At 56.3% G+C, this 16,125-nt stretch overlaps 1 protein-coding gene across 7 annotated transcripts in view; it reads right to left on the reverse strand.

Moving 5' to 3' along the window:
* ZBTB16 (zinc finger and BTB domain containing 16) overlaps window positions 1-16,125 on the reverse strand; it is a 176,885-nt gene that overhangs the window by 82,651 nt on the left and 78,109 nt on the right. For 6 of the 7 annotated variants that reach the window (XM_017668444.3, XM_017668442.3, XM_073239755.1 and 3 more), the window contains exon 3: window positions 4,771-4,868. In XM_017668444.3, coding sequence (XP_017523933.3) covers window positions 4,771-4,868 — 98 coding nt within the window. Of the gene's footprint in view, window positions 1-470; window positions 1,856-4,770; window positions 4,869-16,125 lie in introns of those variants that run through there. The other variant, XM_036992871.2, reaches the window with a different exon arrangement.

Consider the following 16,125-nt stretch of genomic DNA (forward strand, 5'->3'; position numbering starts at 1 on the left):
TAACACCGCCCCCCCACCTCACACACACCCTGCACTACACCGAGCGTCACCAGAGGTGGCCTGGGCTTCCCCTACCAGTTCCTTGCAGAATTCCATTCTTGTCATCCATTTAAGCTCTACCATCCTCCAGAAAGAACACCCCCTGCCCTCTGAGCCCCTCCCAGAACTGTTCCCTGGCCGTCTGAGCCACCACCACCCTGATCCTCACTTCAGTCAACCACCCCTCCCACCAGACATGAGCTCCTTGAGGGCAGGGATGCTGTGGCATCCGCCACCGTTAAATCACAGGGCCTGACACATAATTAGTCCGCAGGCTCCAAACCTGAATGACACTCCCAGAATAGGGGCAGGCCACGAAATATGCAAACCTCTAAACAGGACGCAGCCAAGTCAAAAGTGCCCACGAGTCATCCGCCTGAACGTCGAGCCAAGCTGTGGCAAATACTGCCTAATGGGAGACCTTATACTAGGAAATCGCAGAACCAGCTTGAGTTGCCGCCTGGGCCTGTGCTCCGTGCGTGGACAGCCCAGGCTAGGAACAACTTCTTACGTGAGAACACGGAGTGGCAGAGACATTGGGCAGAAAGTGCTTTGGGGCCCAGTCCTCACATGGGTCGGGCAGCAAAGGGGTGGGAGGGAGACGTCAGAGTGTCCCTGGGGTGCAGATGGGCTCAGATTTCTCCCCTGGTGCCCCCCACCACTCTACGCAAGCCTCTCCTTCTGGAAGGAGCACGTTTTATAAAGCATCTGAGGGGGTCAGTCTTCCCGTCCAACCCTGCTGATATACCAAAAACCCTCTCTGAGAATGCGGGGCCCGGCCTGACCAGCCTCATTAGCTAATGAGTTAGGTTATTGTTTGTTAATCTAAACTCACTGCCATCACCAGGTATATCTCATAAACACTTGGTTACTTAACACATTCAAATCGAAATAAAAACTTCAATTACACTGCACATTCACTACTACCATTTAGGGTCTTAAAAAAGGAAAAAAAAAAAGAGAGAGAGAAAGAGAAACAAGGAGCTGTCTCTAAGAAGGGCCTCCTACAGGGCAAACTTCTAATTAAACAAATTGTCAATTTCAACACAATGAAAACTGATTTAGGAGTGTAAATTTAGTATTCCAGTCACTGAAAATAAAACCTCACATAGTCGATCTCATACAGGCGGATTTCCTCGGACAGGGAGACACAGGAGAGGGGAAGACGGGCGAGGACGGGGGCCGCTGCAGCGGGGGACGGGCAGGGGCTCGTCATCCTTCCTGACTAGCATCCCCGCAGCACTCAGTGTGGCCTGTTCTCAAGTGCCATCCTTGGGAGAAGCTCTGTCCTTGCCTCCTTCTTCCCCCCACCCCTCTCGGGTTAGAAAAAAATTAATGGTGTATGATGACAAACTTGGCTGGGCACTCACTGTACACACTGTACCCACAAGGCTGGCTTCCCGCCAGGCCTGGCCCAGCGCCAGAGCTACAATAACACACACAGGCGGTGCTCGCCAGGGGGGTGCAGGCAGCTAGCAGGCCCGGCGAGCGAGGAAGTGAGCGGGAGCGGGCAGCAGGAATGTGCCCGTGCGAGGGCGGCGCGCGGGGAGGCCAGGAGCCCCCAGCCCCACTTCTCCAGGCGGCCCCCTTTCCCAACGTGGTCCCCGGGGCTCCGGAGCAACCCCCATTCTTCCAGGCTCTGCACAGCTGCTCCAGCCCTGGGTGAGCTTCTGTGAAGTGGGTCTGCACGACGGGTCCTTGGGGCCACTCCGGCCATCAGCTCCCCCAACGAAGCCTCCAGAACGGAGCAGCAAGAAACTCTCAGGACGTGGAGTCAACGTGCCCTCTGAGACACCCCGGCTCTGCTCCCACGTGGCTGGGGGAGGAGTCAGGCTTGGAAAACCCAACCTCTCTGCTGGTGGCAGAGGGAAGACCTGGCCCCACCAGGCCGGTTCTCCGCCCGACGCCGCAACGAGGCCAGGCCTCCCTGGGGGCCCCAGGGCCTTCTGGTGTGGGGCGGGGGGGCATGCCATTCAGGATGGGGCCTGGCTTTCAAGACGCCCCAGCACGGGGGTGAGAGGTAGGTGGGATAAAGGGAAGAGCAGAGAACAGAAATGTCAGAGCCTAAGCGGACCGGGCACTATCCTCAAAGGTGAATGAAAGCATTTCATGGCCCTTACTCCTCCTCCACCCCCAAATTCTCCTTCACGAGAATTGGGGCTCTGGCAAATGAGGGGCAGAGGCAGAAATCACGGCCCCACCAGAAGTCAGCGCTGGTGAGACGGCGTGCACAGGAGGGCCCCGGCGACAGGGCCCAGCTCCCGACCTGCCGGCGCCCGTGTGCAGGACCCCGGGGCCTCGACATGGCTTCTCAGTCGGGATGGGTGTGCAGCCGCACAGGGGTGCTGCAGTTACTCCTCTTGTCTGAACTGGAGGCTCTGGGCACCCCTCAAACGTGAGCGCAGCCCCTCCCTCTCTGCTGTCCCACTAACCCCGCTAAGGGTGCTTCACAGGGGAGACAGTGGCTAACTTGCACTGGGCCGGGGTCGGGGGGCTCCTGGGTCTTCACAGCTCCTGTTGCAGGAGAGAGCCGGCTGGGAGTCACTCCCGGGCCTTGGCTGCACCCACACGGTCACCTAGTGTCCAAGGACTCCAGTAACACACCTACCATATGCCAGACACAGGAGAACACACACTCCCCAAATAGTTCAGTCTGTTAGAGGGATGCTTCCTGAGAGCCCACTGTGTGGGGGGCACAGTGATACGGGTCTGGTGGGGGCCCCACCAAGCTGAGGCAGGGCTAGGGCCTCTCATCACAGACGAGGTATAGAGGCTCAGGGAGCTCACGTTTCTTGCCCACGTTCACATGGTAGGAGGTAGGTGCCTAAATTTCTAACCCTGACCGCCAAGTAGGGGAGAGAAGGCACGTCCCTAGCTAACTGTGACACTAAGAAGAAAGATTGTGCCCAAAGGAGCTTCAGATAAAGAAACAGGGACACCGGGAGAAAGCACAATTCTTCCAACCGGAGCTGGGAGGTGTGAGGATGGCACTGCGGGAGCTCTGGGAAGCCTGGGAAGGGCTCATCCAAGTAGAAGAACGGGGTGAAGAGACACGGGGCGCACGAAGCAAGCTGTGCTGGTTTGCGCATCGAGCAGGGCGACAAGCAGGCGTGTGTGCTGCAGAGCTGCCCTCCGGACCGGAGACGAGCAAGGAGAAAGGATGCCAACAGGTTGCACTGCGTGCGGGAGAGGGAGCCTCGGCCACGGCTCAACAGCACACTGCCTGCCTGGACGCCCCAGCCGCCCGGCCAGAGGCCCTGAGCCAGGAGCAAATGAAACAGAAGACCCACCTTCCACTCCTCAGGGGAGCCCACCCTGAACCCCCAACAACCCACAAAACTGAAAGGGTAGCAAGAAGGTTACAAGGTGCAAGGTAAACACAGGACAAAAGGAGCACGTGAGCCCCGAGCCGGGCCGTGCAGGGAACGCCTGGCACGGACTCCCAGCCAGCACGGGGCAGGTGGGCAGGGCAAGGATGGTTCAGCTGAGACAGACACCTGGTAGGGCCCAACCCCTGGGTCTGGCAGGGAGCGCGGGCAGTGAGAAGGGGTCGGGACACTCTAGGAAGGGCTGGCAGGCCACGGGAAAGGCAGCGTCCACCGCGGAGCACACAGGCTCTGCAGCAGGACAGCAGCAGGCCACCAAATGGCATGCACAGCCTGTACCGGTGATGGGCGGGCGCCCTGCAGACGGCCAGCCAGACAGGAGGCTTCTGGGGCAAGGTGGTGGGAACATGCCCCAGGGCGACAGCTTCAGAACCAGGGAAAGGGAGGAAGGTGGACACCCAGCAACGGGCATTTATTGTAACGCACCGACCGAGTACCAGAGCGTGCACTGCACATGCCTGCAACATAGACTGTCACCTAATCCTCAAAAGATACGCTGTGAGTCAGCAACGCCTGCGCTTTACAGGCAGAGAAGCGGGTTCAGAGACAGATCTGCCCAAGGTCACATGGCTAGCACATCACAGACCAGACTCAAGCCCCATCACCTGCCCAACCCCCAAGCCCATGGCCATTTCACGGACGCTGGAGGGCCAAGTGCTGGCAGTAAGTGGGGAAGAGCAGGCCCCCTCCTCTCCCCCAAACATGCCTCCAAAGCTGGAAACTTGAGGAGTTAGAGGGGAGCAAGTGCCAGCCCTGGCAGGGACGTGGGGGGCTGCCATAACTGGGCCGGGTAGCCTCCTGGCCTGGAAGCAGCAGCCTCAGACCTGGTGTATCCCTCCCGCCACCAAGAGTGTCCAGGCACGCAGATGCCAGGTGCCTCTCCCCTCCCACGTCTGCAGGGCTGACCGCTTTGCCCAAACACACCGGAGGCCGCATGGTCGACCCCACAGGAACTGCATAAAATTAACTTGCAAGAGACGGCTGTGTAACTTGCTTTGGGCTCCAACCTTTCTGTATCTATTTAATTAAAGGCTCCTGTACAATGTGAACCCAATAGTCAGATTCATTAGACAGCGAGAACCTAACTCCACAACTGTTTTGCTAATGAGGCTGTGGTCCACTCTGGAAGGCAGATGACACCGGGCACTGGGTGCCACGCAAGCCTGGGAGCCCAGCCTGTCACGAGGGCGGGTCCCCCCAGACAGTCACACTGTTGGGGTGGCCTCCCTGCTCCGTGAACCTGGGGGGAGCACCGTGGGGTCAGGGCTGGAGGCAGGGACGCCCACATTCTGAGTGGGGACGGGAGTGGGCAGGATGAACGGGCCGGTTGGACAGCCTCGCCTACCTGAGTGGGCCAGTAAGTGCATTCGCAGCCGCAGGCTATCCAGGAACCGCTTTCCGCAGAGCTCACAGCCATACGTCTTCACCCCACTGTGCAGCTTCCTGTGGGGAAATGAAAAGACACGTTGCTGCCTCTCCAGCTGGACGTAAGACGGGCCCCCCTGCGCCTGGGGGCTCGTGGCAACCCCGCTGCGGGTAACGGGGGGAGGGAGGCAGACACTACCTGAGACAGGCACCCACGGAGACACCCCCCTGGTGCCCCTTTCCCGTGGCTGCTACCAAGGAAACATCTACTCCTGTTCCTACCCCAAGGGCTGGGGACCGACCGCTTCCTGCCACTTTATTCCCTGGCGCCCAGACGAAGAAAGATCAGGTCCAGCTTCTGAGGCAGGGGAAGCGGCACGGGGTTGGTCAGACAGACGTAAAGCCCCTGCTGGACTGGCACAGGCCTTACACGGGGGCCACAGCACGGTCCCGCTGCTCGGCAGCTGTGCGCACCTGGCTCCCTGCGAGACCGCGAGCTCAGAAGGGCTGCACGGCACCCCGCCCACCTCACGGCCGCCCCCACCACCGTGGGGTTACGGGGGTACCAGGAGGCTCTGAAAAAGCTCGTTAATGAGCTGGTTCCCTTGTGGACAGCAGCTGTCTCTCTCCCAGGGCACCAGACAGTCTTGGGACTGTGACTCCTCAGCACACATGCCCTTCCCCTGAGGCCCAGCCCCACGTCTCCCCGCCAGTTCTGGACAGAGGGTGAGCCCCGGACAGAAAGGCTTCCAGAAACTGGGTAACACCCTTCTGCAGAGGTGAGGTGGCAGCCACCCTCCTGCTTTCCCACGCACACTCCCCACACATTCTGTGAGGCGGGCCTGGCACATACGGCCACCCAGGGAGACACAGGCCCGGTCACCACAGGTCCCACGCCCACCCCTCAGGCCCCACCCAGATGTTTCCCATGGAGTCCGTCGCTCAGGCATGAGTTGGCAGAGGAGCCGGCCAGGCGCAGGAAGCAGGGCCTGCGGGCAGCTGAGCCCCGGCCATGGCTCTGGGTGGCTGGTTGCACATGGGCCACCAGCTGAGACATGGTCCTTCCTCCTACCTGCACGCCTGTGCTCAGGCCCTTACTTCCTGCTCTGGTCCCGCTCCGGAACCGTCTCTGCCCCTGGCTGCACCCTGCCCACCGCCGCCCCTGGGGCCCCAGCCATGAGGGTAGAGAGGGGACGGCAGGCAGAGGCGGAAGCTGCTGAGGGCCGGGCAGGTGCCCCAGAGCCAGCAGTGTGCTGTGGGAGATGACAATGCAGAGACCAGAGGGGAAGGCCGGAGGGCGGTGGGCACTGAAGCTGGTAAGACCACAGGCAGGGGAAGGGGGTGCCATACAGTCAGACAGAAGGCGCCCAGACCCGAGTCTACCACCCAGATTGTGGAACCGGGCCCAGCCGCCCACCGCCCTCCAGATCCCAGTGGCGCAAAACCACGCAGGCCCCCGGGGGCCTGCTCAGTGCCGTGGTGCATAGGCCGCGGGGTCTGGACACAGGGCCTTCTGACGGCAGCCAGGCCCAGTTCCCTTCACAGAACTCTTTCTCAATCACCCCGCTGTTTGCTCGCTGTCCCTTTACCCCTTTGCCAAAGGCAATACCGTTTCCCAATCACACACCTCCTCCTCCGTGACATGCGCGCTCCCACCCCCACGGCATCCTACTCCTGGCCAGGCCTGATCCGTCCCCATTGAGAAATAGTAACAACACGGGACATTTTAACTGAACATTCTTGACTCTAAATATATTTCACAACAGTGGGCAGTGGGACATGTCCTAATAGCATTCTGGGCACACCATGTTTTCATGTGTGCCCAGGCATCTGAGTGTGTGTGCCTGTGAGCATGTGCTGCACGAGTGTGCATGCATATGAGCACACATGTGCACACGAGTTGTGTGTATGTGTGCTGCCTGCGCACATGATAGCTGCGTATTCCTGCCACTTGCACAGGAATGGCAGACGTTCACCCTTCTAAGAAGGTCCACAGAGCAGCCAACGCCCTCTCGCGGTGGTCAGAGCTGAGCCTCTTGCCCACGCTCACAACCAGGTCTGGGGGGCAGGTGGCAGCAGGTGGGTTTTGGCCTTATTTTATCCTTTTCTTCACTAGTGGTTCCTCAGCTTCCAGGGGTGCTCAGTGCCCACCTCTCGGGCATGGATGTCAAGAGGATCCGGAGCACAAACCCTGCAGTCCGGTTTGTTTTCCCCAAGGACCCTGGCGTGAGCGGTGGTGCGGGCTTCAGCAGCCGCCGCCAAAACCAGCATCTCCAGCCCCGCCATGGGACTCCCGTTTCTTCTCCCTGCAGGTTCCAGTTCAACGCTCTCGTCCTGACGAACACTATCTGGGGAGCCCCACTGACCTTTTTCTAGATGCAAATGGATTTGCCTGGCAATTGCTGGAAGTGGCTTTTGGCCCCCTGGACTGGCAGGGTGTGAGAGGTGACCCTTCTTTCCCTTTCGCTGCAGAGATGATGGGGTACAGGGGAGAGTGCCAGGCAAGCAGCCAGAGGCCTGGACCCCAGCCCCACCTGGCCGTTCAGTCACTTCATGACCCTCAGCTGATGATTCACTCCTAATCTCACTGCAGTTTTCCACCTGCAGAGGCGTGTGGGTGATGTCTTAGGTTTTGGTCTCTTATGGAACCTCAATGTTATTATTCAAAAGTCTTACTCATATCCTTGTACCTGGCATCCAAGGAATTCCTCTAAGGGCACTGTTCTCTCTGAGCCACGGCCCACTGTGTGATGTCCCAGGACACCTACAGTCAGGTTAGGGTGGCCCTCATGAAAACCAACACCCGGTACCAGAAATCTGCTCACTCTAAAACCTTCCAATCCGACGACCTGGGCTCCGTCCCTCCCCTGCCATCAGCCCTTCCCTGGAACCCATCTGCAGCCGTGCGTTTCCCAGCCTGCAGAGACGCAGAGGCCCTACATCAGCCCGTCCTGGGGCTAGGGAAGCTGCCCTGCACCTGACGCACTAACTCAGTGCCCCAGACAGGTGACCAGGGGTGCACGGGGCGTCCATGTGATCCCAAATATAGTACAGGGACAAAGGTTGTGCCCCACTGGCACATGGAGCAGGGCAAGCGCTTCACAGGCCAGCGCCACTGTGCTCACTTCCCATTAGCACGCAGACACCAAGGGAAGAAAGTATAAAGGTGGAGGCGTCTCCTAATTCAAAGAACAAAGAGATGGTGGAGAAGTGAGTGCCTCCGAGGGACCTGGCCACAGCAGCCTCTCGGGCAGCCTGGCCAAGGAGGACATAGAATTCTGGCTGTTGTCCACAGCAGCAGCGCATGTTCGCATGAACCTGCGGCCTGTTCATCGCGCGCTGGACCACAAGCCCCCCACTGCTACCACCACATGACCCAACCGCGATGAGTTCTGATTAGAATGGAAATGCTGCACACCCCTCCTCCCTCACCACTCACTCTCACATTTCCCAGCCTGCCCCTGCCTTTCACAGGCTCTGGCTGCTTGTGGCCATCTGAGGTCACCAGCCTCTACTGTGACACAGGAAAGGAGGACAGCGGGGACATCTCTGACCTTTCTGCATCCTGCCTTGGTGTTCACACTCCCTTACCCGCACACCCTTCTGAAAGTGACCCAGTTCTGCCATGGCCCAAGCACCTCTATTCTGTATCCCAGCCCACCTCTCCACAGGCTGAGGCCCCCACCACCCGGCCTCAGGGTGCAGGCTCTCCCCCACGGCAGGGCTGCCCACCCCACGTCACAACTGGCCCATTGGCTAACCTCCTCTTGACTGTAATAGATCCTTACTGTGTCCAAAAAGACCAAGAAAAAAATGAACCGTGAACAGGTTTCTGGCGATTTTCAAGAGATCTGAATCATTATGAGAAATTAGTGCTAAGCAAACTGAACCGTTTTGCAAGTAATGAGAGAGAAGGCCTTCCCACTCACCGATCCTCAACCACGCTGTCCCCCTGGTCGCACCGCGCTAGCACGGTACACACTCACCCAAACCGTTCCTGTGCTGTGAGCCTGCACACATGTACAGATCCTGTCTGCTTTAGAACTGCGAACCACGTCAACGGCAGAAGCCATGCTTATTGCTCCCTTTCTTCATTGGGCCTAGTTTAGGAGGGCCTGCCAAAGAAACCTCTGTGTCTAAGGGGCTGAGGGTGTCCAGGCATCTTTCCTCTTATCCTAACAGTAGTCCAAGCACAAGAACTTCACGGGCAACCTCCAGCCCAGTGCCGGACCCACCCCGTGGCTCCTGGAGTCCACAAGGCAAGGCCAGTGCCCTTCACAGCCACATCGTCCAGCCTGCACTCCAGACAGCCTCTGTCCTTAGGAGAGGCCTTCATCCCCCGGCCCGCCCAGAACAAGAGCAGAGTAGACTCAGCAAGGAGACCCGTGCTGAGTTCCACCCTCAGCCTGCACACAACGGCTCCAAAAGGCACTTCCCTGCCTGCCTCTGCAGGAGCAGCTCAGCCCGCCTGCACGGCACACAGCCCGGGACCAAGGGCTCGCCTGGGGGAGGGGGTCCCGACCCAGGCCCAGCGCTGCCCGTGCCCCGATTCCTCCCCAGTCCCTCTGCCCAGGGGCAAAGCAGTCAGAGCAGACCAAGAGGCAGGAAGGCCTAGAGGAGTTTTGTTCCAATAAGCCAAGGATTGTACCCCTTCCCTCTCCTCTTGGGACCTGACAGTACCAACTGTGGGCTGTGCTGGGCAGACCAGCTCTGAGAACTGGGACCCAGCAGTGGAGGTGAGAAGGGACACTCCAGGGCTGGACTGCCACCTTGGGAGGAGGAGACATATTGGGGACTCCATCCTATCGGGCTTTTACAAACTGACACCCCCTTGCTGTCAGCTAGCTGACTCCACCTCCTGAACCCACATCCAGCACCAACCGGGGGGTCTCTGGTGGCCTCTGCACCTCGCCCTCCCCTTGGTCTGAGCTGTTCCTGCGGGGGGGCACCCGATGCCTGGGGCTTTTGTCCTCTGACCCAGTGCCCATCTACGTGAGGCCTCGGTGCTTCTCAGGGGCACTCAGAACAGACAGGGACGAGAGGACATTGTGTGAGTCGGAGCCACACCACAGTGCAAATGACCCTCTTCTTAGAAGCCTGCTGCCCGCGTGGGACCCAACACTGTTCGAGACCCCTGCTCACTGTAGGAACCAGCCACCGGGCAGGCCTCCCACTCCCCTCGTGAGCAGGACTGGCCACGCGCTGCACGGTGGGGGCTGGGGCCCCTCTCGGAGCCCCACCCATATTCTCAGTCTCACAAACAGGTGGCTCACAAGCCCCGTGGTGAGAGCCTCAGCCTGGCCTTGCTCACCTCCCCGGGCAGAAATGGAACCGAGCGAGGAGAGGGCTTCCACTCCAGCAGCGGGCTTTCTCTCTTGCCCCAGACCCTGCAGTTCAAAACCTACCCAGCGGCCATTTACCTTTTGTTCAAATGCCCAGAGGAAGGCCCAGCAGCGATGGTGGGCTGGGCTCCAATTTTAAGACAGGATGAGCAACAAGTTATCAGGCTACCAGGGATTTATTCCCGAAAGCAATTTCCAGGGAGATGCAGGGCGTTTCTGTATTTGGTCCAATCTCCTGGACTTCCTACCCATACACACGGTTTTATGGGGAAGGAAAACTGCGAACACAACCTGTTCTATTAGAGGCGTCCACCCGAAGCCAGAGCCCACTCCCAGGATGTCTGGGATAGTCTGGGAAGGTTCCCTGCCTTCTAGGGGTGACACAATATTTTCCCAAGGAATGTCTCTCAGGGCCGCCTGCAGGCGTCAGTCGCACCCAGTGTCATTCTCTGAATGTACTTCCTTGGGACATCAAGTCCACAGTGGGGGATGGAGCCATCTGCAAATCCTTCAAAACTATGAGCTCCTTGAAGGCAGGAGCCGCATCTCTCTGCCTCTGACACGGGGACACAGACGCCAGCAGCAGGCGGGTGCAAGAGAAGCTATTGCTGGTGGGAGCCGCCCACCCCTCTGCGACACAGGAGACCTGGCCTCCAAAATTCAGCCCTGCGACGGGGGGGGAACCAGACAGGAGGCCTGGAGCCCCAGGGGAGAAAAAGACAAGCCAGCTCTCATCTCGGCTAGGAAATGGGTCACTTTCATTTTCTCAGGCATAAGGGAAATGATTATCCTCTTACCCATTGTTTTTAATGTGGAGATTAGACAGTCACTGGACAAGTTGCAAATGCCCGGCTGGTATTCACCATGATTATCCTCACAGCCAAGGGTTCGCTGCTCCCCGACCAGTCAATATTAATAAACATCACCGAATGCTTTTACAACACAATTTATTTTTTAATACAGCTCTTTATGCATGCCATAAAGTAAATAAACCGATAAAAGGCAAGGATTTCAAACAACAGATTAAAAACAACCGCCAAGGACTAACAGGGGGCTAGTTAACACCTTCGGTGCCATACGTAGGATGGGGGTGGCGGGGCAGATGGTGGGGGACCCTCTGGGGCAAACCCAGACTATGGGTGCTGGGAAGTGGTGAAGCTATGGAGGCGGTGGCCATGGGCTGTTTCAGAGCCTTTTAAAGGGAGGGAGGGTATCCCAAAGAAGGCACATTTCTCAAGAATCTAGATTAAAAGTGTGGGATGTTGATCGAAATACTGGATTGGGAGCAGAGACCGGTGTTTGCTCCTGCTCTGCCAGCCAATCAAGCCGACCCCGTCAAACCACTATGACCCTCCCGGTTCACGGCGCACCTTTGCAACAGTGCATGGGTTGAGTTAGATGACTTCTAAGACTCGTTCTGATCAGGTCTGTGACACTGAAGTACACGGGGCTGACGGGGGCCTGCGCCAGCTGGACTGCAGTCTCCTTCGTGCAGGACCCACATCTTCACCTCTGTCCCTGAGCCCAGAACACAGGAGGGACTCCGAGCATCTTTGTTGAATGAATTCAAAGAGAAAAATATAGGAAAACCCACTGCCCCCTTTACACACATACACACCAGTAGAAGAATAGTTGTCCCTATTGTCCAAAACAGAAGACCTCCATGGGGCTCTTAGAAAGAACGCCGTGCGTTCCGCTTGGCCTGGGGTCAAGGCCAGCCTGGAACTGCCTGAGAGTGGAAGGAGCTGTCCTGGGCCTTGGAAATACGAGCGAGACAACAGTGCTCCTGGGGCTGCCGAGCCCCGTACAGTGAGTGCTTCCAGATAAGGCTGCCTCCAAGTGTTAAAATACGATGTCAGAAATGATACAGGGGCGTTAATCTCCCCACAGCAACTGCTCAAAGGCGGCTCCCCCTGGCTGTTGAGCACCAGGGGGCCTGGGCTGCTGGCTCTTACATAACCGGCCCTTTGTTTTAAAAGACCGAGTTCTCCTAAGTCACTTATTTGAAATATCTCTATCAACAAATTTCACCAAGAACAAAAGGTTTTCATTTGGGCGCTGGGCTATAGGGTGATCTTATCGCACACAATCTCATACAGTCTCTTTCAACAAGGTCTTAGCATGCTTATCTGCTGAGTTCCTGGGAGCCAAATATGATTGAAATGTTCTATTTATGCTCACTGGATTAAGGAGATGTTGCAAAACTGCACAAAACCTGGCAGATGTAAGCAAGGTATTACAGCCTGGCCAGTTAAGATCCGAGCCGAGGGGATCAATACCCACCTCTGTACTCCTTTTTCTTTCTTTCTTTCTTTAAAAGAAACCAGAAAAGTTGTGCTTTTAGAAAAGGGAAGAGGAAAACCAGTAAAATGCCTTAAGATGCGTAGCTCCTCAGAGCTTTTTCCTAACCCAAAACAGGCACCATGATGCCTGCTCCGTGATGTCAGCCCAAGGAAAACAAAAATAAATCCAAAATATTCCCTCCAGATCCTAAAAGGCCCTATATGGGGACTGAACTGTGGTTAAGACGAACAGGTTTTTTTTGCTCCTTCTCTCTCACACCCATACAAGGCTTTCAACCAGCACAAATAGCCAGTTTCTAGAAAAATATTTTCAAAAAGCTACAGGCTGCTGCCCTATCTTCCTGTCCTGCCTGGGGTGTAAGGAGGAAGCGTCGCCTCCTGGTTAGCGAGGCTCTTGTTTTTACATTTCTCACCTCAGCCAGGAAGCCAAAATGCCACCTTCAAATCCCACAGACCAGCCACGGACCCTTGGAGACTGCTGGAAATACCTGAGGCTTATTAAGGGCCTGAGCGGAGAGTTCCTTTGGAATTAAGCCCTTCTGAAGACCTTCTTAATGTATATTGCCTCGTTCTTTCTGCTTCAGTACAATGAAAATTAAATTACTTTTCTATGAGGATTCTGAGCTGTGGAGCCATCATTCTAAACACCAGTCATGAATGCAAGACAGGAAACTGGCCAGATTAACCTGCATGCACCAAATTCCCACCGTGAAAGTCATTGTCACCTTAATGCAGGAACGAGGAAAAACCAAGTGGACCCACCTACTTCTTTGTTGGTTCTTTCTTGTCTTTCTTCCAGAAAAATGCAACAACCAGAAATTCTTGTCCACTGAGGTTTCTTTTAACCATAATGCTAAGGCGCTGACATATTGCGTGTGACTTTGAAAGGGCTCGCCGAGGACCCCCTGGACCACACGGGGTCGGGAGGGGTGCTGTACCCACGCTGGGGGCGAGGAACCCGAGGCTGAGCGACTGCTGTCCCACGCGAGCAGCTGCAAGTCTCCAGACTTCTCGCCTGAGGATGCCCACTCATTTACCCACCTGAGGGGCACCATCTGCCCTGCCCCTAATGTCCTAGGACCTCCCTAAAAAGATACAGGAGAACCACCAGCCAGAAAGGAGGTGCGGAGGGCACACCCAGGACTCACCCTAACCAGAGGGAAGCAAGAAGACAGGGAAGCCGAGCACTGGCCCCCAGAGTCCACGGGCAGGCTGGGCGTAGGAGAGACGAGGTCACAACCTCCTACAGGGAAGACCTCGGGGAGGGCACACTGCCTGGTCCCCTACTGCTCCTTTCTCTCAGTACACCTACCGTGTGCCAGGCTCTCGCAAAGTAAGACAGCACTTGAAGGGCAGTCCATCTAGCGAGGCTGTCCCTCAGCCCCACTGCCCGCTGTCGCGGTTCATCGGCTCCCCTTGGGGCACAGAGCACACTCCGCGGGAAACACTGGGCTTTGCCTCCTATCTTTCCTCTCTCCTAGACTGTGAACTACATGAAGGCAGAGACCGTCTGCTGGGTCCTCAGAGCCTGGCACCGTGCCTGCCTACAGAGTAAGATCCAATGCACTTTTATAAATAACAGCTTTATGGAGATACTATCTACACACTATGAAATACCCTTCTAAAGGCTACCTTTCAGTGATTCTCAGTGTATTAACAGAGCTGTGCAACCATTACCACTATCTAATTCCACAGCATCTTCATCAGCCTAGAAAGAGACTCCGTACCTATGAGCAGGAGCAACCCGTTCTCCCTCCAGGCTCGGGCAGCGCCCAATCTACCACCCTCCTCTATGGACCTTCCGACCCTGAACACCCCACATCAACGGAACCGTCCACTATGTGGTCTCCTGTGCCCGGCTCCTTCTATCCAGGTTCCCCCACGCTGCAGCACACATCAGCGCTTCACTCTGTCTGACTGTGGGATAATATTCTGCAGTCTGGTTATACAGACACAGAAACCCCGAAGAAAGCTACTTAACATTTAGTTCATTCTAGGGAGACAATTGAATGAAAAAGGAAGACAGTTTGAGGAATACACGAGACAGCCCAACGAGGGCACCCCACCTCTGGGTGTGCCGTCAGCCCCCACCCTCCACCCCGCGTCCAGGCTGATTTAGTCACACACACCTTAAACTGATTTAGTTGAAAAAATATGAGCAGATCCCAGCACCACTGCAGCTGACTTTGATGGGTCAGAGCTTTATTTGACAGCCTTTCTGTCTGTGACAGGAAGTTTGGAAACATGCTTAATCCTTAAAACCAAAACATACACACAAACAAAAGTATGCCAGGCATCCCCTAGGAGAGGGACCTAAGGAGATAGAACCTGCTGAGCACACGGGCGGGCCGGGAGCAAGGAATGGCTTCTCTTCCTGAGCTTGTTCAGGGCACGGAGCATCCTGCAGCCTGCAGGCTTCAGAGGAGTCCTGTAAGGGTCCCCAAACTTCTCTCTTGTCCCTTTTCCCTTCTCATAAAAGAAGGCAGCCATACTCCTTTCTGCACAGACTCTTTGCAAGGAGTGAACAAAGGCTAGGCCCGAGCAAGGCCCCTTGCAAGCTGCAGGTAATTAAAATGGCCTGTAAATGCCCCAACAGAAAGCACTTCAAAGAGACAGTAATTCTAGCAATGGCCAGTCAGGACTGTGCGGTGTAAAAATTATGAGTTTTCCCAACAGGGAGCTCTGTGTGAAAAGGACAGGGGTTGAGTGAAAAAGGAGGGTGAGCCACCCAGAGGAGGCTTACAACTGGTGTCCACACCCCGTGTGTGAGGGGCTGTGTGTGTGTGGCACACACGTGGGCAAGAGAAAAGGGGAATGGTATACATGTGTGTGAGAGTGCACATTCATCAATGTGGGACACTCTGCGCATGTGGGCATGGAGATAAAAGGAAAAATAAAATAAAAGCAATAAATACACATCCTCTACCCCGCTGGGTCTCCCTGTCTCAGGGAGAAGTACCCAGAAGCGAACGCTCCCCAGGTTCCTAACTCGTACGCCTGCCAGGCAGAGCCGGCATGCAAGAAGCGCATAATACCAGCCACCCTGGGCCCAGCACCAGCCGAGGCACAGCCAGGCCTCCTTATAGGCATGTCCTTTCCGGCGCAGAGTCGTGTTTACCAATAATGCACCGCATGCTATGCTATCTTAAAATAGAGGATGGAGAGAAGAGACAGATTCGTAACCTTGACTCTAACCACATTCATTAAATCCTCACGCTACGTGCCTGCGTCCAGGTGCTGGGCACCTGGAGCTGATGTGTGTGAGCACAGCCTCTAGCCTCAGGCCCCCTGGCCTCACCCTTCCCACACACGACCCAGGACATGCAGACTGACGCATCAGCGATCACCCAGCCACCACATCATGCATCTTTTCAAAGAGGCCCTGCATTACTTTTTTCTGTTTTTCTTTATCTTCCCTGTTTTTCTGTTTTTCTTTATCTTAATCCTTAAAACCAAACAGCCACAAAGGGACATTTTGCCAAGCAGGAGGGCTCGTAATCATGCCTAGGGAGCTACCTGTGGTTGCTGCACCCACAAAGCTGGTCCATTTTACCCCCACTTCTGCATGTGCCTGTGGTGGCACTAGAGGCCCTGGGGCCGCATCTGCCTGCTTGTCTGCCTCTCAACTGGATGGAAAACTGCCTAAAGACGGAGCTTCGCCTCACTTCTCTGTACTCTCAAGCCTGGCAG

Source organism: Manis javanica, chromosome 6, assembly GCF_040802235.1.
Source record: "Manis javanica isolate MJ-LG chromosome 6, MJ_LKY, whole genome shotgun sequence".
Classification (NCBI taxonomy): domain Eukaryota; kingdom Metazoa; phylum Chordata; class Mammalia; order Pholidota; family Manidae; genus Manis; species Manis javanica.